Source organism: Vombatus ursinus, unplaced genomic scaffold (genome assembly GCF_900497805.2).
Source record: "Vombatus ursinus unplaced genomic scaffold, bare-nosed wombat genome assembly UNPS02014784.1, whole genome shotgun sequence".
Taxonomy (NCBI): domain Eukaryota; kingdom Metazoa; phylum Chordata; class Mammalia; order Diprotodontia; family Vombatidae; genus Vombatus; species Vombatus ursinus.
This window is the reverse complement of record NW_020954562.1, coordinates 17,496,087-17,518,337: the sequence shown is the minus strand read 5'-3', so window position 1 is coordinate 17,518,337 and position 22,251 is coordinate 17,496,087. Positions and strand designations below refer to the sequence as shown.

Genomic DNA, 22,251 nt, shown 5'->3' with positions numbered 1-22,251 from the left:
CTTTCTATCCACAGCCTCATGTAGCTATCTCCATGAATAATATATTTAAATATTGTTTATACATTATGTTTACATAATATATTTTATTTAAACAAATATATAACATACACTTATAATTCATACATAAACATTTTAATAGATTATTATTGTTTTTAAATAGATTTTTAAATTCATCTATACATATATACAATTATATTTTCATTGGCAAAATCTATTTTAAATATATTTATGATTTTCGAATTACTCACTATTAAATATTTAATGTTATTTGATCGGTATAAATAGTAAATAGTGTCCCATTTTAATACATAACCGCATCTTATATAAACGTATTAATTAACTTAAATAAATTAAATTAGATTTCATCTATGTGGAAGAGGTCGGGACCGGGAAGGCCAAAGCCCGGGAATCTGCAGCTGGATGTGCAGCCAGTGGTCGAAGCCGCGGAAAGCATTCGGAAGGGAGCCCCGCGAGGCCAAGGCTCCCCGGCCAGGGGGCAAGGGGCCGGCTAGCGAGCGCCGCCCCCGCAGCCCATCCCGGGGCCACAGCTGGAGAGGGAGGAGGAGCCTACAAAGCGAAAGAGAAAGAGGGCCCAGTGGAGCCGGGAGAGAGCCTCCCCTGAAGCCCCATGAAGCCGCTGGGGCTGCCGTGGCTCTGGCTGCTCTGGGGCTGCAGCTGCGGCCTGGGCTCGGCTCACCCCGGGCTCCCCAGGGGAGCCTTCCCGGGAGCAGCAGCTGCGGCGAACGGCAGCCACTCCGGCCACGTCCCCCCGCAGCGCAGCGAGAAGGGCTCTGCAGCCTTCCGGGTACCGATCATTCCCCAGCCATCTCCCTCCTCCTCCTCTTCCTCCTCCTCCTTTTTCTTTCTCCTCCTTTTCCAACCTCTGCTGGCCACTTCCTTTCTCCACTAAACTTTGTTTGGACAACAGGCCAGGGCAGGAAAGAGGGACGCTGTGGGTGGTTTTAGGGCAGAGAGGAGGACAGGGATGGAGAGGAGAGCGTGGCAGATAGAGGACTGACTTCCCAGGAAGCGCTGAGATTTCTGCCTTTGAAGAGAATGTGGTTCACCTCCATCACTCCATGCCTGTCTTCACTCTCTTCTCTTCTCTCTCTGTCTCTCTCTCTGTGTCTCTCTATCTGTGTCTCTCTATGTCTCTCTCACTTTCTCTATCTCTCTCTGTGTCTCTGTCTCTCTTTCTGTCTCTCCCTCTCTGTGTCTCTCTGTCTCTCTCTTCTCTGTCTGTCTCTCTGTGTCTCTCTTCTCTCTCTCTCTGTCTCTGTCTATATCTGTCTCTGTGTCTCTCTGTCTGTCTCTCTCCTCTCTCTGTCTTTCTCTGTCTGTCTCTCTCAGTCTCTCTCTCTGTCTCTGTGTCTCTGTCACTCTTTCGCTATCTCTCTGTCTGTCTCTTCTCTGTCCCTCTCTGTCTCTGTCTCTCTGTCTCTGTATGTCTGTGTCTGTCTCTCTCTCTGTCTATGTCTGTCTCTCTCTGTGTCTCTCTGTGTCTGTCTCTCTCGCTGTCTCTCTCTGTCTCTCTCCTCTCTCTGTCTTTCTCTGTCTCTGTCTCTGTCTCTCTCTCTCTGTCTGTCTCTCTCTCTCTCTCTCTGTCTTTCCCTTCACCTCCATCACTCCATGCCTGTCTTCACTCTCTTCTCTGCCTCTGTCTCTTTCTTTTGTCACTGCCTTTCTGCTTCTCTCACTTGGTGCCTTGCTAATTCTGTCTCTCTCTGTCTCTTTGACTCTATCTCTGTTTCCCTTGAACACACACCTAAGCAGACCCTGCTGCCCCTTTCAGTTCTCTCTGTGTACATGTCTCTCCCTTTTTCCTTCCTGTGCTCTCCCCCCAGGAAAGTATGTGCTTTTCTTTTTAAAAATGGTTTCAAGGGCTGGCGAGGGCTTTAGCAGTCAGCCACTTCATTACCTTGATTTTGCAGAAGAGGAAACTGAATCCCAGAGAGGTGATGAATAATTTGCCCAGTGTCACATGGGCATTACTGGTACAGCTGGGATTCAAGCCCAGGGCCACTAGCATCAAATTGTGAGTCTCTGAAATTATAAAATGTTAATCAGGGGAATTATAAATATAAAACAGGCACCAAAATTGGGCTTTGTAGAAATAGAGATACTCCTTGAGTAGTCTCCAGGCTATTACATTTTTAAAGAGAGAGTATGGTACCATGGAACAGGACTAAAATTAAAAGTCTTGCCACTAGCTGTCTTATCTTAGACAAACATTTAAACTCTCTGTAATGTAAAAGATCTTAGATTTTAAAGGTGTTCAACTGCAACTGTTGTTCAGTCATTTTTCAATCAAGTCCAATTCTTCATGACCCCATTTGAGGTTTCTTGGCAAAGATACTGGAGTGGTTTGCCATTTCCTTCTGCAGCTTGTTTTATAGATGAGAAAACTGAGGCAAACAGGGTTAAGTGACTTGCCCAAAGTCACACAGCTAGTAAGCGTCTGAAGTGGAATTTGAAGTCATGAAGTTTTCCTGACTCCAGATCCAGCACTCTGTGCACTATAGCACGACCTAGCCACCCTTCAACGGCAGTGGCTCCCCGCTAAATGTGTGAAAGGCTTTAGCCAAAGTTGCAAGTAGTGAGCAACAGAACCAGAATTTGAACCCAGGGCTTCTGACTCCCAAATCACTGTCCTTTCTGTGACACCATTGTAGAGTCGATGAGTGCTAAGATGACATCCTGCCCTAAAATTATGTGAGATAGTCTAGACTCATGCTAGGACCAGTCTTTTTCAAGCTGTGTGAAGGGAGAGCCCATATTGAGAGATTTTGATATTGGACCCTAATGAGAAAGGAGGGATGGATTGAGAGAGATGCTTCTGCACGGAGTACTTGGATCAGTAAGGTAACAATATTGAAATGTAGAGCAAATTTACTTCCATTCTTCTGTGAAGAGATGTTTATACACAATATAGGAAGAACTTGCATGTACGTGACGAGTGGAAAATCTCTTCTGTGAATCATACCCACTTGTCTAATTTCCCAGGACTGGGCCTCTTGGTACTGGTCTTACGTTTAATTTGTCTTCTTTCATTGATTTTGGGTCTGAAGTCAAGATGAATGATCACATCACCCTTGATTGAAGTTAATGAGACTTTTAGGAGAAAGTTAGATTTTTATAAGAGCCTTGAAGAATAGAAAGGACATAACTTGCTACAGATAGATAGAAAGGGTGATTTCAAGAATAAAGAATGGCAAAGGGAGGGAGCCAGTGTACTTAAGATAGAGGACTCTTGACATCTCCTGTAGTAGCAGATTACCATACGGCAATCATTTCAAGATTCCTTATTATCATTTAAATTGCCATCAGAGAACACCAGCTTGTGATGCCGCCAAGCACAGTGTGAATTAGGTAATAATCCTCATTGGAATTGTGTTTCTTGCCATTCTGATAACTTCCCACGGTGTTCTCATTGACAATTGAGGCCTTATCCTCCAGTTTATTGCTGTTGTAGGCCAATGCTAACTCAAGTCTGGAGGGCACTTTTAGTGAATGTAGTGGATTATAGGGAGGGATCTCCTCTCCCTCCCGCCTACCCCCTGGACACCTCACTCCCCACTCCCCATCTCTCCACGACCCATTCCACCTTCAATCCACAGGAAAGGCAGTAACCATTCCAGAGAGTAGACTCCTGGTTTAGCTGCCAGGAGAGGAACTCTGGAGGAGCTCACTTCACTGTCTTCACTTCTTTGGAGAAGAATTTTTCATTCAGCTGTGTTGATAACAGAATTTTAAAAATATACTTCTATTGGAGATTCGGGTTCAGAAGCATTGAAAAGCACTAAATATTTATTATTTTTAAAAATTTTTTCCAAACATCATCTATGCATTTATTAGTAATCCTAGTCAAATTAGGTAGATGAAGATTCACACATACATCTGTCTGTATGGTAAACATCTAGTATACAATTGAGGCAACGTAGTGGCCTTAAAGTTAGAAAGAACTGGGTTCAGATTCTGCCTCTGAAACACATACAAGCTGTGTGATTGTGGTCAAGTCACTGAACCTTTTAGTACCTTTGGTACAGAAAAGTCTGCAGTATTATAGATTGCAAAGGAGTTGGAATCTGCCTTTGTGGGACTGAGAGAGTGGCCACACTGGGAGATCCACACATTGATGGAATTGGAGGTATAGCTACGTCTACCTAACTCACCAATCAGATGAGTACTTTCTCTGAATCTGTAAGTAATTTCATACATATACATATATATACACACACATACATATATACATGAGTGTGATGTAGATATAAAATTTATGCATTATTTTATATACTGTATTATGTTAACATATTTTCATATATATAATATATGAATATATAATATATTTTGTATATATATATATATATTTTTTTTTGGTGAGGCATTTGGGGTTAAGTGACTTGCCCAGGGTCACACAGCTAGTAAGTGTCAAGTATCTGGTCTGAGTCCAGATTTGAACCCAGGTCTTCTTGACTGCAGGCCCGTTGCTCTATCCATTGTACCACCTAGCTGACCCCTACATATTTTCTATACACATAATATTTGTGTGTTTTATATATACTATGCATTATATATTCTATGTTGTATTATATCGTGTACATATACATAACACTCATATGTTTGGACTGCACTTATGATTTCATTGATACAGAGAGCTCTCTGGCAACGCAACTAACTCCTACTAATTCAAATTAGCAAATGCTCTGAGTCTTAATAGTCTTAGATAATTTCATGGACAACCATCCAGGGTCATTCATCCAGTTTGTGTCAGGCAAGACGTGAATCTTGGTCTTCCTGACTCTGACGCCAGATCTCTGTCCGCTGAGCAAAGGTGCCCTAGTTGTCCGACCCCCTTCCCGTCTCTGGGATGTGGGCTCCCTAAGCTGCGGCCCCACCGCTTCTGCTGCTGCTGCTGCTGCCTCCGTATGTGTAGTTTCTGATCAGGCTTCCACTGCGAGTCACAGACTTCTTCTGTGGATGTCCCGAATGTTCTTAGGCCAGAAAAGTGTCTCCCCTTGACCTTTGGTTGGCTCTGCCACTCCAAAATTTGATTTGAGGCATGATTTTAAAGTTTTTGGTGGGCAGTGTTGGGAAGGTTTGGCTGGTTTGCCTCTACTCTGCCGTCTTGGCTCCTCCTCCTCTTAGAAATGGCAACTCTTGTAGAAGCGTGATTTGTGTATGATCCAGCATCAACATCAGTAGAACAAAGTGAACCCGTGTACTCATGATTCAGGTCATTTGAATGTAGTTTGCATTTTTGGATTCCCAGGCATGTCCAGTACAGAAGGAACTGTGCATAACAATCACAGCTAAGTGGGTTGGTCTGGCAAAGGCATAGAAAAACCACCAGACGATGAAATGCAAAAGGGCTGTGGACCCCAGCAGGGACCTTCTGGGTGTTTTCGAGGGGGATTAGTGGGTGGGAGAGTTATTAGGCCCCTAGAAATGGGGAAAGTTGCTGGGCCCGGTCTATCAGGGCCTTCCCCCCGTATGTCAAAGCCAGAAATCCATGGTCATAACTCCATAGACATTAAGCAGCAAACCCAAGGCATAAACATACCAGGTTTTTGTTGTTCAAATCTCAGCCTCCTCAGCCTGCTTCTTGCCTTCAGTCAAGAGCAGAGCAGCTGTAAACTCAAGCACTTAATATGTTGCTGCTTTGGAAGCCTCCTATTCTCCAGAAGGCCCAGCCCCTAACGGGTTTTCTACACCATCCTTTTCCCAAGATAGATACTTTCCTCCTCCCTGTTAGTGTCCTCCCTCCAAAGTTACGTTGTATTTATTTTGCATATTCTCATATGGGTACATGTCTCCAATCATAAATAATAATGCAGATTATAATAACTTATAATATATTTTATATATAATATAATAGTTTATATACTGTTTTAAACTTTGCAAAGTGGTTTACAATATTACTTCATTTGATCCTCACAACAACCTTGAAGGAGGCACGGAGTGCTGTTATCATCCCCATTTTACAGGTGAGGAGTGACCTGCCCAGTGACTGCTAGTTTGTTATCTGAGGCTGGATTCTAACTCAGATCTATCTGACTCCAGACCCAACATTTTATGCTCTACACTATCTAATGACGACATCTCCAAGGCTGCTATTACTATACCATCTCTATGAGGGTAACCATTAAAAGCATTTTAAATTCATCATTTAATATGTAATTAAATTCATAATATAATTTAAACTGATTTATCACACTTTAATAACATTATGATAGAACTCAATTACTATATGCAACAATGGTTTTGTACACCTGCCCCCCTCACTAGCCAGTCTCCTCAGACAAAGACAATTCTTTCTCTCAAACAGCTTGGCTGCAAGGTGATGAGATTTTTTTCAGCCACAGAAACTCTCAAAGACAAACCATTCCAGTGAGGTGGCAATCAGTATCAGTGAAGGAAAAACGCACTCCAAGACTATCCCAGTTTCTTCAAATTTTGAAGTATTCCTTGAAGATCTTAAGAATTAACAAATCTGAGTAAAGACTAATGAAGTAGATGAAGTGGAAACTGACTCAAACAATCCAGGGAGAGAGATGAAATAGCTGCATAGGATGGTCCACTGGTCTCCAAATAGCAATCAAAGAAAGTGACTGAAATTAAACAACAAATCCACTTCTAATACTGATTGCCACCTCACAAGGATGGTCTGTTTTTGAGACTTTCTGTGACTGAAAAAATCTCATCACCTTGCAGCCAAGCTGATGATAATCCTTTAGAAGGAATGTTGTCCCCCATCTTTTATCCTGGGGTAGAGGGAGAAGGAAGTATAATAATAGCCTTAAAAATAAACAGTTTATGGATTTCTTTTAAAAAAAAATCACCTCATTTCAGTCCCTTCTGACATACTTAATGTTACCTTGTAACCAAATGAAACCAGTAAGCAAAATGAACCAATAAATTTAATGTGATATTCTTCTCCCATAGTTCCCCACCTACTACAAACAGAATTATATTTCATCCCCTGTCCTTAAGGAGCATTGGAGGCCATTCCAATGAGTATGGCTGGTGGAGTTTATCTGAGTTTAGCTGCCTTTTAGCATTGCATTTGTTTATATAATTATATTCCAGGTAGGTTAGTCTGCTCTTTCTGCCTTTACCCCTCAGTTTCAGTTCATAAAAGTCTTTCCAAGTTTTTTCTGTGTTCATCATTTGTCTCTGCTTGGTGCAGCCTTTCAACGATGGATGGGCACCCAACTGTTTCCAGCTTTTGACTAATATAAAAAAAGATTGCTTCTCAAATCTTGCAAAGACATGCTCTTGAATGAGACCATAACTCACAGCTAAACCCTAGATCACTTTGCTTTTTAATGTAATAGACCTATCACTTCTACCTGTAACTTGGGTGGCAGACCCTTTATTGATAGATTCTCCCCAGGAGTACTCAGATCTGCCCCAATTTTCCTACTCTATGTGGGAAATAAAAGCCACTGTTCCTTTAATCTAACAGAAGTGAGGTAGGGTTAAGATAACACGTTAATGAGGAAGAAGGAACACTGATTTTTAAAAGAGAAGGGTGCAAGTTTGGGGGGTGGCAGATAGGTGGGACAGTGAATAGAGCTCTGAGCTTGGAATCAGAGACTCATCTTTATGAGTTAAAATCTGGCCTCAGATTCTAGCTGTGTGACCCTGGGCAAGTCATTTAACCCTGCTTACTTCAGTTTCCTCATCTGTAAAATGAGCTGGAAAAGGAAATAGCAAACCACTCCAGTATCTTTGCTAAGAAAAATCCAAAGTGGGTCACGAAGAGTCAGACATGACTGAACAACAACAACAATTTTAGGGGCATTAGAGATGCAATAAAACATGTTCATTTAAAAACTGATCTCACCATTGTCAGGGAATGCATTTTCTCCCTTAATCTCTGTAAGCCTCAAAGGAAAATGCCCTTCTCCCACACAGGTTTGCAAAATGTAGTGTGTCAGAAATCCCTTGATCAGAAAAGGCTAGTAGCACTTTGGGGGGGGGCCTTCATTACTCACCAAAACATGATCCACTGAGCCAGACCTTTGGTTGGGATCAGGGCACACCTGGGGAAGGAGAGGATATACACTTAAAAAAAATTCTCTGCTCTAGAAGGCAAAACCAGAATGACATGATTTGACATAGGAGACTTTTACTTCATGGAACATTTCTAATATAATACTGTTCTGTCTCAAAGCATAGTAAATAGTTGGCTCAGTGTCCAGCCTGTGACATGGTAGAAAGAGTACCAACTCTGGCGTTCTGAGGAAACTGGGTCTTATTTTTTGGCGAAATAGGTGGGGAGGGAGGATGAGATTGGACTTAATAACCTCTGAGGAGTCTTGCAATTCTTCATGGTAGCATCCTTCAGGTAATTGACAGAAGCCGTGAGACTTATTTTTCCTCACTATTAAGACATAGACTGTTCAGTAGACACTGTTCAGAGTGAGATTTTAGGTTTGGAGAAAGAGAGATATTTGGAAATAAAGGTGATAGAAAAACAAAAAATGCTAATAAAAATGCAAGTGGTTGATAAACTATCAGATTGTCAAAGATGGCCAAAAAAAAAAGAACATGACAGATGGTGGAAACACTACTTGAAAACAGGAATATTAATGTATCATTGGTGGAACTGTGGATCTGTCTAGCCATTCCAGCCCAAAGTCACCAAACTATGTATATCCTTTGACTGATGATAATACTACCATGCCTATAACCCAAAGAGATTTAAAAAAAAGGACCTGCTTGTAATATAATATATATACACATATGTACATATGTATGTATAAAATACACACATAAACACACTCACATAACCTCTTTTTGTATAGGCAAAAAACTGGAAACAAAAGGGATGCCCATCAGTCAGAGAATGAATATAGTAGGTAAGTCTAATGGAGTGCTATTGTTTCATAAGAAATGAAGAAAAGAATGGTTTCAGAGAAAGCTAAGAGGACTTGTATGAAGTGATGCAAAACCATGAAAACAATTTTAAAATCAATACAAACAACTTGAAAGCTTAAGAATTCTGATCAATGCAATGACCAACCGTAATTCCAGAGAACTAACCATAAAGCATGTACCCCCTTCTTAGCAGAGAGGTGATGATTAAAGGTATAGAATGAGACCTACTTTTTTAAATGGCTAATGTAAGAATTAGTTCTACTTGACTGTGAATATTTATTACAAGGGCTATATTTTTCTTTTTCTTTTTTAATGCAGAGGAAGTGGGAGGGAGAGAAAATAATTACATGATATTTGAAAGAATAACTTAAAAAATAAATTAAATGAGAGGTGAAACATTAACAAGTTTAGATGCTGAAGACACTTGCAAACCTGAAGAGGCAGTCAAATTAACACGAATAAGTCAGTCTTATCATCCCTGCCACTCATGCAACTTTGTACCCTTCCCCCAAACCTTCCAATGTGATAGGAAAAGAAGTGGAAATAGTGATGTTGATATTAGTGAAATGTTTGGGAAATGACCCCAGCCCTATAGTTCGTGAGGCAGTTTCAGAAAGTTGCCCTGTCAGTTAATAAGGCTTACTATCACAAACTTAACTAACATTGGAAGGGTGATTTCCAGCCAACAGGAAGGTACCAAGTATAGCCAGAGTATGTAAAACACCCAGAGATGGGGAGGAAGGGAAACAGACATACACATGACTCCCTTGGCTGCCTTCTCAAAAGTCAGGGTAACCTGCAAAGGCTTAAAGGAACACTGTAAAACTGAGTTTTGATGTTCTGATAATGCAGCCAACATACATTTTAAAGTGGGGTGGGGGGTGAGAGGGAAGGAAGTATGAGTAGGGAGTGTCTCAGTCTCTTTCCAACAGCAACAAATATTGTTCCAAAATAATGACCAATCTTTTACTATCATCAGTAAGGCACATTCTCCTTCTTCATGCCTTCCACTATATGCTTTTGTCCATACACCCATAAAGGCAGTGTACCTTAGCTCAGGAGTGAAGAACTAGTGTGCTATCCTCACTTTCTCTGATGCCCCTCCCTGACCATGGTGCTAAAAACATAGAGCCCACTAATTTCTGTTTTGTTTTTGTCCATTACAACTTGAAACTCTGTCTAGGTAAACTCGTCTGCACATATGGGAGTCTTATACCTGGCTGTGTAATTACACCAGCACACAGAGCAGCCTGGTCTTCAGAATTGGATAGAGGATAATTCTTTTTGGAGCACAAACGACTGAAATCTAAGAAGGATCAAGACAAACTGTGATGACTACCAATAATAACTGCCTCCAAGAGCCGAGATGGCTCTATCTCATAGAGATAGGATTGGTCCATTACCTTCTTCAGTCATGCCTCTCTGTGATGAGAGGAATCGTGGCATAACAGAGAAAGACCCGGGTTTAGGCCCTGCTTCTCACATTCGCCGATAGACTAGATGGTGGACATTAGGTGAGATGTTTAAACTTTGAGTGCCCCCACGCAATTCTCAAAGACAATATATTACAGATTAATTGCAAATTGCATTGGCAGAAGTAGACCCCACACCATGAGTTTCTTATACCATAGAAAGCACAATTAAAATAAACTGTATCTTTGAAAATCAGAGACCCTCTTATGAGGAGCAGCTAGCTGGTTCAGTGGATAGAGTATGGGACTTGACCAGAAAAACCTGCATTCAAATCCTGCCTCAGATACTTAGTAGTGGTATAATCCTGGGCAATTCACTTAACCTTGCTCAGCCTCAGTTCCTCATCTGTAAAATTAGGATAATAATAGCACCTACCTTACAGAGTAAAGTACTTTGCAAACCTTAAAGCCTATGTAAATGTTAGCTATTATTATTGCCACCACATTCCAAAAACAAAAGCTCTTGAACTTTTAATTAAATATCTGAATAATACTTCCTCACTCACTTCCCCCTTCTTTTATCCAGGGCTTAATTATGCCTAGAAAGCCAGACACAATAATGGCCCTCATAAGATCTGTTTAGTAGCACCCAGTGAAATTCCCACCCTCTACGTCACAAATAAACAGTGTTTTCCACTTCAGCAGCTACTCTCCAGACATAGATGGGCCCATTCTATGGAAGCTCATGGACGATTCACAGATTCACACACTTGGGAGTTGTGAGCAGAACACCAAGTCAATTATTTGCTACCAACATTCAGGTCATGAAGCCTGAGACATTTTGACAGTTTAAAAGCAAATTAAACACAGGGTGAAGGTCCAAGATAGGGTAAGGATACATATGTGAAACAGTAACCAGTAGCCAATGAATCTTGCTTTTAGTACTTTATAGGATTTGCTGCTATGTGGGGGATGGCCTTTGGTTTTATTAGCTGATCTGTGTTCTCTCTGGCCATGCCTGCTTTAATGTCTTTTAAAGCCATTGTTTTGGCTCTCAGGACTTCAGACCCTGAACACTTCTGATTCTCATACCATTTGCTACCTGTCCTAGACAGAGAGATTATTTGCATATTTTTGTATGTCTTTGCCTTCTACCTACATGGATATCAAGCTCCTGGACAGCAATGACTTTGTTTTATATGCTTATATTACCCATGGATCTCTATATCTTTGATAACTGATTGGTTAGAATTGTGTACAAGACTTCAGAATTCACCAAATAATAGTCACTTAAATTAGTAGAAACCCAATGTATGTGACAGCTTGGTGGTACAGTGGATAGAACACCAGACCTAGAACAAAGAAGACCTGAGTTCAGATCTGGTTTCAGATACTTACTAGCTATGTGACCCTGGGCAAGTCAGTTAACCTTGTTTGCCTCAACTTCTTCATCTGTTAAAATGACCTAGAGAAGAAAATGGCAAACCACTCCAGAATCTCTACCCAGAAAATCACAATTGGGGTCGTGAAGAGTTGGACATGACCAAAACGATGAACATCAATATATGCAAATCGTTAATCTGGCTAGGATCCAGTTTAGTTTGTGTTGTAAAGTAGGTGAAACAAGGCTTATTAATGTAGTTTAAAATTGCATTAATATGTTTAGTTTGTTTCCTTCTCCATGACTGTGGGAGAAGTTTGGGGAAGGAAGAGATATTGGAACTCATTTTTTTTTAATGTGTGTTAAAAAAAAGTTTAGCTTGACTAGTGACTACTTTCCTCTGAGAATGAGGTAGTGTGATTCATTGGAAAGAATACAGAATTTAGAGTTAGAGGACCTGGGTTCAAATCTTAGCTCTGCCACTTACTACTTCTGTTACTTGGGACAAATCATTGGATTTCTTTGAGTCTCGGTTTCCTTATCTGTAAAATGTTGCTGTGGACTCTAGGATTTCCAAAGTCCCTCCCAATTCTAAATCTATGATCTTTATTGTAAAGGGAAACCTTCTACTCAGCTCAAGTGGGATTATCATGAATTCAAATTAATGGAGTCCATAAATAATGATCATTATCCTTTTCCAAAGGGAGATATCCCAACACACCTTTCCCTGAAACAGTCCCTCATTTTTCTTGCTTCTCTCTGTATAAATCTAAGACATACATCTTTCACATAGCTTGTCAGGTTAAAAGGCTTAGATTTACCAACAAAGGTCAATTGACTCTGAATTAATAAATAGCTAATAAAATATACTTATTGCCACAGAGTATATCTATACTTATTTATAAATCCTTAGTGTTTCCACTATGACCAAAATAAATGATAATCTATTTCTGAAATCACAAGAAACACAAAAATGATCTGCAGAAAGTTATGAAAAGTTTTTGAAAATTCTGTAAGACACAAATCAAAGCTTTTAGTATATAAATCAATTTTTTCAACTGAGTTATTTGAGATATAATCAGAAAAGGTAGGACTGGATTTATTTTAAAAATTCTAATTTAGTCTTTGGTTTTGTTAATTCCTCTTTTCTTCTCCTCTCTGATGTCTAGGAAAGTCTTAGAAGACATCGCTACTTGAATTCATTTTCATCCAGTGACAATTCTTCTGCTGTCTATGGAATAAATCAGTTTTCTCATTTGTTTCCTGAAGAGTTTAAAGGTATAGTCTAATGGTACTATTTACTTCCTAATTATGATGAATTTTGTGTGTCTTTGTGAATTATTTCAGTTTCAGATTTATGAAGTGACATTAGGTAGAAAATTTCCATTATCTTTCAATTCAGTTGAACAAGCATTTCATAAGGATTTTCTATGTGCCAGACACTATGATAAGCTCTGGGGATATAAAACCAAAAATTAAATGATGCCTGACCTCAAGGAGTTTACATTCTACCGGGGAGAAGAGTAGTAGAATTATCATTGTCATTTCTACATCGACATCTTGGATAAGGATAGTTCTAAGCTCTAGACCAGAGGTTCTTAACTTTTATGTGTGTCAGAAATTGCTTTGGCAGTCTGGAGAAGTCTATCGACCTCTTCTCAGAATAATATTTATTACTTAGATTCATAATTAAAGAAATTCTAAATTTCATTTAAAGATTGCTGAAAATAAAGATGCTATTTTTTTCCATCCAAGTTCATAGACCCTTTGAAATCTAGACCCCCTACTCTAGATTTCCCTAGCTGACTCTGAAATATTTGTGTGCTCAACACTATAATTCAAGAAACAAAATCACCTCCTCTGCATTTTAGTTTATGTTTAGGAATGTTTGTTTGACTTTATTTTTCCTAGACTCTTAGGATCCTAGTGCCAGAAGGAATTTTGGAAATCACCTGCTTCATTTTATAGAGGAAGAAGTTGTGGTCTAGAAAAGTAAAATGTTTTGCCTGTGGTTACTTGTAGTTTGTAACTCTATGAAACGCACATTAAGTTCTAGGAAACAAAATAAACTCATTCTACATAGAAAAAATCAGTGATCAATCAATGAACACTTATCAAGTAGCTCGTATTTGCAAGGCACTTTGCAAAGTGATGGGGATACAATGAAAAAAATATATAACTCAGTTGCTGTCCTCAAAACACTTACATTCTTTAGTGTCTACTTTAGGAGCTTCCCTCTCTTTGTTTCCCCTTCAAAAAAGCTAATAATTGGGGCAGCTAGGTGGTGCAATGGATAGAGCACCAGCCATGGAGTCAGGAGGACCTGAGTTCAAATCTGACCTCAGACACGTAACACTTACTAGCTGTGTGACTCTGGGCAAGTCACTTAACCCCAGTTGCCTCACCAAAAAAAAAAAAAAACCAACAAAACCTAACAGTTCTTATTAAGTTCCACCCACTCCACAAAGTCTTTCCTAATAAAATAAATGTATACTCAGCATTTGTGCCCATTTGCCTTCTCATACTTTCTAAAATGCTGCATTTTTTTTTTTGCTTAAAGAACTTGAAAGTCATGATGAAAAATGCTCTCTGTCCCCAGAGAAAGAACTGATGAAGTCTGAATACAGATCAAAGCACACTTTTTTTTTTACTTTCTCTATTTTTCTTTTGGTCTATATTTTCTTTTACAACATGACTAATATGGAAATATATTTTGCATGACTATGTATGTATGACCTGTATCAAATTGCTTGACTTCTCTGTGAGGGTAGTGGGGAGGGTGGGAGAGAATTTGGAACTCAAAATTTTAAAAACTAATATTGAAAATTGTTTTTACATGGAATTGGGGAAAATAAAATACTAATGAACCTGGAAGAAAAAAAAGAACTTGAAAGTCTGAGTAGCATGGTGGAAAGAATATTGGATACCAAGTGAGGCAACCTGAGTTCTCATTCTGACCCTGCCAATAACTGGTTTCATGAGCTAGGACTTTTGCATTTGCTTTCCCCTTTATCTCCTTCCTCTTACTCCCTCTGTCTGTGTGTTACTTTATTAGAGAAATAAAGGCCAGAGAGGCCTTCAGGTTCTCGTCTATAAAATAAGAGAGTTTGGTTAGATTATCTCTATGATAGCAAGCTTATATTACCCATATGTAGCTGTGGGTGTGAATTTTTTGCCCTCTTACCAGTGATGAGTATAACAAAAACTTGGATGGACTAAAGAGTCATTGGTTCATATTAAGTTTGGAGTCCACTCAAATTATTCAGCTTTTTTATATAAGCAGCTATCAAACTGTGTCTAGTGAGGAATTTTGTATAATTAAATAGCCACCTTTAAATCTCTAAGCACCCAGGAGGTATTTGCAATTTGTTATATTTTTACTTTTAAAATTGGTGGATATGTTTGTTTTGACACAACACTTTCCAACAAACACCTAAATGAGCATCTCTAACAAAGCATATTCCCCCTTCCCCAAAGATTTAGTTTATTAGTTCATAAAAGAATACATCCTTTGATTTTAAAAGCATGCACTGACATTGATCATTGTATACGATTAAGGTGCTGTGGCTTCTCAAAATTGACTTCATTTGTATTGTAGTAACTGTGTATGTTCTTTTAGACCTGTTTTCCTCATCTGTATCACTTCACAGAAGACTTCTCCTGTTTCTCAGAATTCTTCTGATACATTGTTCCTTACAATGAAAGAATATTCCATTATATATATATTCATGTACTACATGATAAATATATATATATATATACACATATGGAGAGGGAGGGAGAGAAAGAGAGAGAGAGAGAGATGCTCTCAAAACATCTACTGCAGAGTGTAATAGGATTCAGAAAGGATGAACTTTAGGACTCTTATTGAGAAAGCTAATGTCTCAATATGTGAACAGCTTCCTGTAAAAACCCCAAGAACATCAAACAGGAAAAGTAATATTTATTTTAACTCCATTTTATTTTGGGGATTCAACTATTTGATTTTTTTTTAAATTGAATTCTATTTTATTTTCAGTTCTGAACTATCTTCCCTTCTTTTTCCTACCCTCCTTCACCTATTGAGAAGAAAAAGGAAAAGGAACCCTCACAAATGTATTTCGTAATGTCATACAAAATAAATTCTTGCATTAAGCATGCCCAAAGAAAAGAAGGAAAAAGAAAGAGAAGAAAATGTTTGAATCTACATAGTCTGAATCCATCAGCTCTATATATGGAGGTGGATAATATGTTTCACCATGAGCCCTTTGGAATTGTGGTTGTTCATTGTGTTGATCAGAATACTAAGTCTTTCAAAGTTGATTGTCTTTATAATATTGTTGTTACTGTGTAAGTTGTTCTCCTGGTTTTGCTCACTTCAATTTGCATCAGTTCATAAAGGTCTTCCATGGTTTTTCTGAAACTATCCCCTTCATCATTTTTTTCAGCATAATAGTATTCCATCACAATCATATACCATAACTTGTTCACCCATTCCTCAATTGATAGGCATTCCCTCAGTTGCCAATTCTTTGGTTTCCAAAACCAAAAAGTTTCTATGAATATTTTAGTACATAGGAGTCCTTTCCTTTTTTCTTTGATCTCTTTGGGGATATATATACTTTATTTGAACTTACTGCTCAAGTTAAAGCAAATACTTGGGTTTGGGAATTTCTAGAAAATTGGTACTGAGGAAAATAATACAGTCATGAGCTTTATTGTTATGTGACATAGCGAGCAGGCAAACAAAGCATACACACATACACTATATAGAAACAGGGGCAGCTAGGTGATACAGTGGATAGAGTGCCAGGACTGGAGTTAGGAATACCTGAGTCCAAATCCAGCCTCAGACACTTACTAGCTTTGTGACCTTGGGCACATCACTTAACTCTGTTGGTTTCCATATCTGCAAAATAAGCTAGAGAAGGAAATAGCAAACCACACCAATATCTTTGTTAAAGAAAACCCCAGGGACAGCTAGGTGGCACAGTGAGCACTGGTCCTGAAGTCATGAGTACCTGAGTTCAAATCCAGCCTCAGACCAAACACTTGACACTTACTAGCTGTGAGACCCTGGGCAAGTCACTTAACCCCAATTGCCTTAAAGAAACAAACAAACAAAGAAACCAAGTGGGATCATGAAGAATTGGACACAACTGAAATGACTCAGCAACAACAAAATATGAAAATATAAACAAACAGAGGTTTCTTCCATGTGGCGGGAACTCAGCCCAGACTGAGAGTGAGGAAAATGTGCTGGAGAGGGAACACATTCATAATTAGGCTTCAGGTGGCAAGATTATATAGCCTAAGAATGGGTACAGTTGAGAACCAGTAATCAGTGTAGGATGTTGGAGAGGGCATTCTTAATCAGCCCCAGATGTGGTGGAAGAGTTATTGGAATCACATATTGATACCAGGCTTGGGTGAAGCTGAGGTAGGGAGAGTTTCTTTATTGGAACCAGAAATAATGTTCGCTATCAAAGGCAGCAAGAGGAGAATGACTCCAGGCTCCTGAAACAAGCCAAGAGTTTGTTTAATCAAAAAGCTGCAATCTTTCTCTACCTGATACAGAATCAATAGTAGAAAGGTACAAACTGAATATGTTTCTATGAACATTAGGACCTCTTAGGCTGAGGGATGCCATATTGAAGTTCTATCATTGTAAATATCACATCAATCGATATAAAGTTTACAGTTTTCGCAACAGACCTGGTAGTGATATTGTGGGGCCAAAGGCACGCTTTTAGGGCACAGATGCAAATTGCCTTCTGGAATGATAGGACTAGTTCCCAGCTTCACCAGCATAGGATTAGTGTGCCCACTTCCTCACAGCTCCTCCAGCACTTGTTCTTTTCTTTGTTTGTCATCTTAGTGAACCTGATGGGTATGAGATAGCACCTCGGAGTCGTTTTCTTTGCATTTAATGAATTATTCATGATCTAGAGAATTTTACATAGAGCTATTAATAACTTGGATTTCTTCCTCTGAAAAATGCCTATTCATATCCTTTGACCAGTTATAAATTGGGGAATAGTTTTTTTTCTTGTAAATTTGACTACATTTCCTATTAAAAATGAGACTTTTATCAGAGGAATTTACAAGATTTCCCCCAACCCCATTTCCTGCTTTTCTTACAGCTATCTATTTGAGAAGCAAATCCTCTGAACTTCCATTATGTAATAAAGAAGTAAAGATGCCAACCGCACACATGCCTTTGCCAATAAGATTTGACTGGAGGGATAAGCATGTTGTAACAAAAGTAAGAAACCAACAGATGGTGAGTACTGGCTTCCTCTCTACTTTCTTTCCTTTCCTCCCATTTTCCTTATTGTTAAGTAATAATTTTAAATACTGAACCAATAAGTGTCCATTTTCATTGGGTTTATAGGATCATCATCAGATCATAGATTTAGGGCTGGAAGGGATCTTAGAGGTCATCTCGTCCAATCTTCTCATTTTACAAGTGAGGAAACTGAGGCCCACAGAGTTCAATGACTTGTCCATAGTTACACAGGTCGTAAGTGACAAAAGCAAGATTTGAACTCAAGCCTTCAGATTCTAGATTCAGTGCTCTGTCACTGTACTACCCTTCTTCTTCAGGAGATGTTCTCTCCTCTTTCTTACCTCTCACTTCTGCCAATTGGCAGCTCTTAGTATTATTAATTTTGGCCTCGACACATGGATCTTGTATCTATTGTTCTCAAACAGCAATTTAGCTGAGAGTTCCTGATTCTCACTCCCCTTTCCCTCCAGGATCAAGTATAAAATTCTCTGTTTGGCTTTGAAGGCCTTTCAAAATAACCTGGCTCCTGCCTAGCACCCTGTTCTTCTTACACCTTACTCTCCTCCACGTACTCAGCAATTCAGTGACACTGGGTTTCCTTGTTGTTCATCTGACTAGACGTTCTGTGTCCCAACTCGGAGCATTTTTACTAGCTGTCGCTCATGCCTAGAGAATCTCTCCTTCCTCATCTCCTCCTCCTAGCTTCATTGACTTCCTTCGGATCACTGCTAACATCCTACCTTCAGCCAGAAGCCTTTCCCAGGTCTTTTTAATGCTAATGCTTTCCCTCTGTGGATTATTTACAATTTTCTTTGTGTGTATATGTATGTATGTATGTATGTATGTATACGTATATGTATACACAGAGACAGAGACAGAGAGAGAGAGAGTTTGTACGTAGTTGTTTGCTTGTCTCCCCATTAGACTGTACATTTCTTGAGAGTGGGGATTGTTTTATTTTTACCTTTATTTTTTAATAGCACAATGCATAGAATATGTTTTTTGGTCATGTCCAACTCTTCATGACCCATTTTGGGGGTTCCAGGGACGGTTTCTTGGCAAAGATACTTCAGTGGTTTACCATTTCCTCCTCTAGGGGATTAAGGCAAACAGAAGTTAAGTGACTTGCTGGTAGTCACACAGTTCGTAAGAGTCTGAGGCCAGATTTGAACTCAAGTGTTTCTGACAGCAGGCCTAGTGCTCTGTCCACTGAGCCTTCTAGCTGCCTCATGCCTAGCATGTAGTAAGCACTTAATAAATGATTGTTGATATTTTTTTTCTATAAAACTAACTATAAGCAGTACCCAGGCTCTTAATGAGTTGTCAGATTCCTATGTAAGTCTTAGAAATGTAAATCCCTTTGAGACAAGGATTACATTTTCTTTTTTTTTTAATTAATTTATTTTTAGTTTTCAACAATCACTTCTATAAGCTTTTGAGTTTTAAACTTCCCTTCCTGCCTCCTTCCCTAAGATAGCATACAATCTGCTACAGGCTATACATATACATTCCTATTAAACATATTTTCATATTAGTCTTGTTGTAAAGAAGAATTAGAAGCAATAGGAGGAACCACAAGAAAGAAGAAACAGAAGAAGGAAAAAAAAGATCAAGTAGTATGCTTTGATCTGCATTCAAAATCCATAGTTCTTTCTCTGGATGTGGATAAGGATTACATTTTCTACGTAACACATACATGCGTATCAAATCCACAGCTGGAAAGGAATCTTAGAAGTCATTTAGCCTAACCTCATTTTACAAAGGCAGCAATATGGCACAGTAAATAGAGTGCCAGGGCTAGAGTCAGGAAGACCTGAGTTCAAATCCGCCCTCAGACATCCACTAGCTGTATGACCCTGGGCAAGTCACTTAACCCTCTTTGCCTCAGTTTCCTCATCTGTAAAATGTGCTAGAGAAGAAAATGGCAAACCACTCTTTACCGAGAAAACCCCAAATGAGGTCATAAAGAGTTGGACACAACTGAAAACGACAAGAGATTTTGCAAGTGAGGAAACTAAGGCCTATGGAGATAAAGTGAATTAATTACCTAAGCTCACACTGATATTAAGTTACAGAACTGGGATATGGTCCCAGGACTTCTACGTCCAAATTAAGTGCTTTTTCACCAACCTATTTGTTTGGAACTCAGAATATATATATATATTTTTTATCCAAAAAAAAAAAAGGAGGGGCATTAATAATAACACATTTCTTTAGGGCTTAAAGTTTAAAAAAGGTATTTTCCTCACCACAATCCTATGAATTACTGTAAATATACTCTCCTTTCTCTGCAGATGACAGAAGTAGTGTTCAGAGGGGTAAAGTGCTTTGCCTAAGGTCTAACAGCTAGTCAGCATCAGAGTAGAAATAGGATTCTGGTTTTGTAGAAAGAGGCAACATTGTGCAGTGCAAAGACTTTGAGCTAGAGACCTGCGTTTAAATCCAACCTCTGATGCTTATGTAACTGTGAGACCTCAAGTAAGTCACTTAATCTCTCAGCTTCAGTTTCCTCACCTGTAAAAAATGGGAAAATAATCCTTGTACCACGTGTCATAGCACCAGATGACAAAAATGCTGTGCAAACCTTAAAGTGATATATGTTAATTGCGGTGATAATAATAACTAGTATTTATATGTTCCTTTAAGCTTTGCAAAGAAAGCATTTTTACATGTATTATCTCATTTAATCTTTACAACATCTGTGTGATGTAGGTACTATTTATTAACCCCATTTTATAGATGAGGAAACTGAGGCAGGCATCACGCCTAGGATCACACAGCTAGTAATTGTCTGAGGCAAGATTCTAACTCAGATATTCCTTTCACCGAATCCAGCATTATACCCACTGTACAGTTCAATGGTGACTACTCCAAGGCCATTATACCACACCACCTCTACCAGAATAACCGAGTAAAGCCTTTTAAGTCCATGATGTAGCTGAATGACAATGCTGTAATAGCATGAGAAAAAGTAATCGCCATGTGTAGCAATGGCTTTATGCTACTAGAAAATATATTCAGAGTTCCAGTTTAGGATACAAAGGACACATGTCCCATCCATCTATTAGCTGGTAGGAAACAGGATTCAAGAGCAGGGATACCACCTATGGTTCCAAGCCACTGATGTTAGCTCTATGCCCTGGGGTAGAGTGAAGACAAGGTGCAGAGCTGGCGGAGTGAGAAATTGGACGAGGAAGCCAGTTTCCGTCATTGAGGCAGACATAGCCTGTTTTGAGATTCTCTAAGAAGAGAAATACAGGATTGAGAAACTTCCTTCTTTTCTCTCCACCATCTACACACACACTCATACACACACACACACACACACACACACACACAGACACACACACACACAGACACACACACACACACACACACACACAGAGGAAAGATCTTGAGATCACTGAAAATATAACTTGTAGATCAATTACATATGATGGTTTGGAAAATAGGAAGCCTTGGGACAGCTAGGTGGCAGGGTGCCGGCCCTGGAGTCAGGATGACCTGAGTTCAAATCTGGTCTCAGACCAGACATTTGACACTTACTAGCTGTGTGACCCTCGGCAAGTCACTTAACCCCAATTGCCTTGCCAAAAAAAAAAAAATAGGAAACCTGTATCCATTTGATTTTGCCTTGGTGGACAATTAGTGCAGACTCTTGAGAGCTTACAGCTCTCATTTTGGAGTTTCTTCAGTGGTTTGAGGATTGATGCAATCATCAAAGTTTGATTATCCAATAAGAGTATGCAGAGGACCTCACTGCAGAAGGAATCTTTCTTTTGGATTCTGTGCTAGATATCATCCATGACAATGATAAACACCTTTGGTGAACATTGTTTACCAGCTGTGTGACAACGATTCAGTCATTTAACATTTCTGAGCCTCACCTTCCCCATCTGTAAAATGGAGGTAAAATAATACCTGTGTGCTACCTATCTTACGAAATTGTTGCGAGATTCAAATAAGCTAATACATATGAAGAGCTTTGCAAACTTTAAAGCGTTACCTAAATGCGAATTTTTATTATTATCTTAAAATATGCATAGAAGGCACCTTATTGAATGAAAGCCTTTAAAGTAGCATTCTATTTCACCAAGTCATTTTTTTTTAAATATTGAACAAATATAAGTACAGTGAGATTTTTTTTCTCTGTAGCTTTCAGTCCACTGGATGGTTATAGAAACAGAGTCTGCTGTAAAATATTATTTTGCAAAATTCTGCCTTGCATATTTTTCTTTAGGATGCAACCAACACATGCATAAATTATCTTCTTATAGATGATGATGTAGGTGCTTCGGTTGGTAGTG

The 22,251-nt window shown here is 39.2% G+C and overlaps 1 protein-coding gene and 1 long non-coding RNA gene across 2 annotated transcripts in view; one reads left to right on the top strand and one right to left on the bottom strand.

Annotated features, from left to right (window-relative positions):
- Nucleotides 1-506: 506 nt before the first annotated feature.
- The window catches only part of LOC114046532, a 46,036-nt gene continuing 24,291 nt past the window's right edge, over nucleotides 507-22,251 (bottom strand). The window contains exons 2-4 of the long non-coding RNA XR_003569516.1: nucleotides 7,998-8,045; nucleotides 1,919-2,043; nucleotides 507-567 (exon numbers count right to left, since the gene is read on the bottom strand). This is a non-coding gene — a long non-coding RNA (uncharacterized LOC114046532). The remainder of the gene's footprint in view (nucleotides 568-1,918; nucleotides 2,044-7,997; nucleotides 8,046-22,251) is intronic.
- Nucleotides 614-22,251, top strand: part of CTSO (cathepsin O) — a 47,389-nt gene continuing 25,751 nt past the window's right edge. Inside the window, exons 1-3 of the mRNA XM_027866858.1 lie at nucleotides 614-805; nucleotides 12,846-12,954; nucleotides 17,799-17,938. Coding sequence (XP_027722659.1) covers nucleotides 629-805; nucleotides 12,846-12,954; nucleotides 17,799-17,938 — 426 coding nt within the window. The 5' untranslated portion in view covers nucleotides 614-628. The remainder of the gene's footprint in view (nucleotides 806-12,845; nucleotides 12,955-17,798; nucleotides 17,939-22,251) is intronic.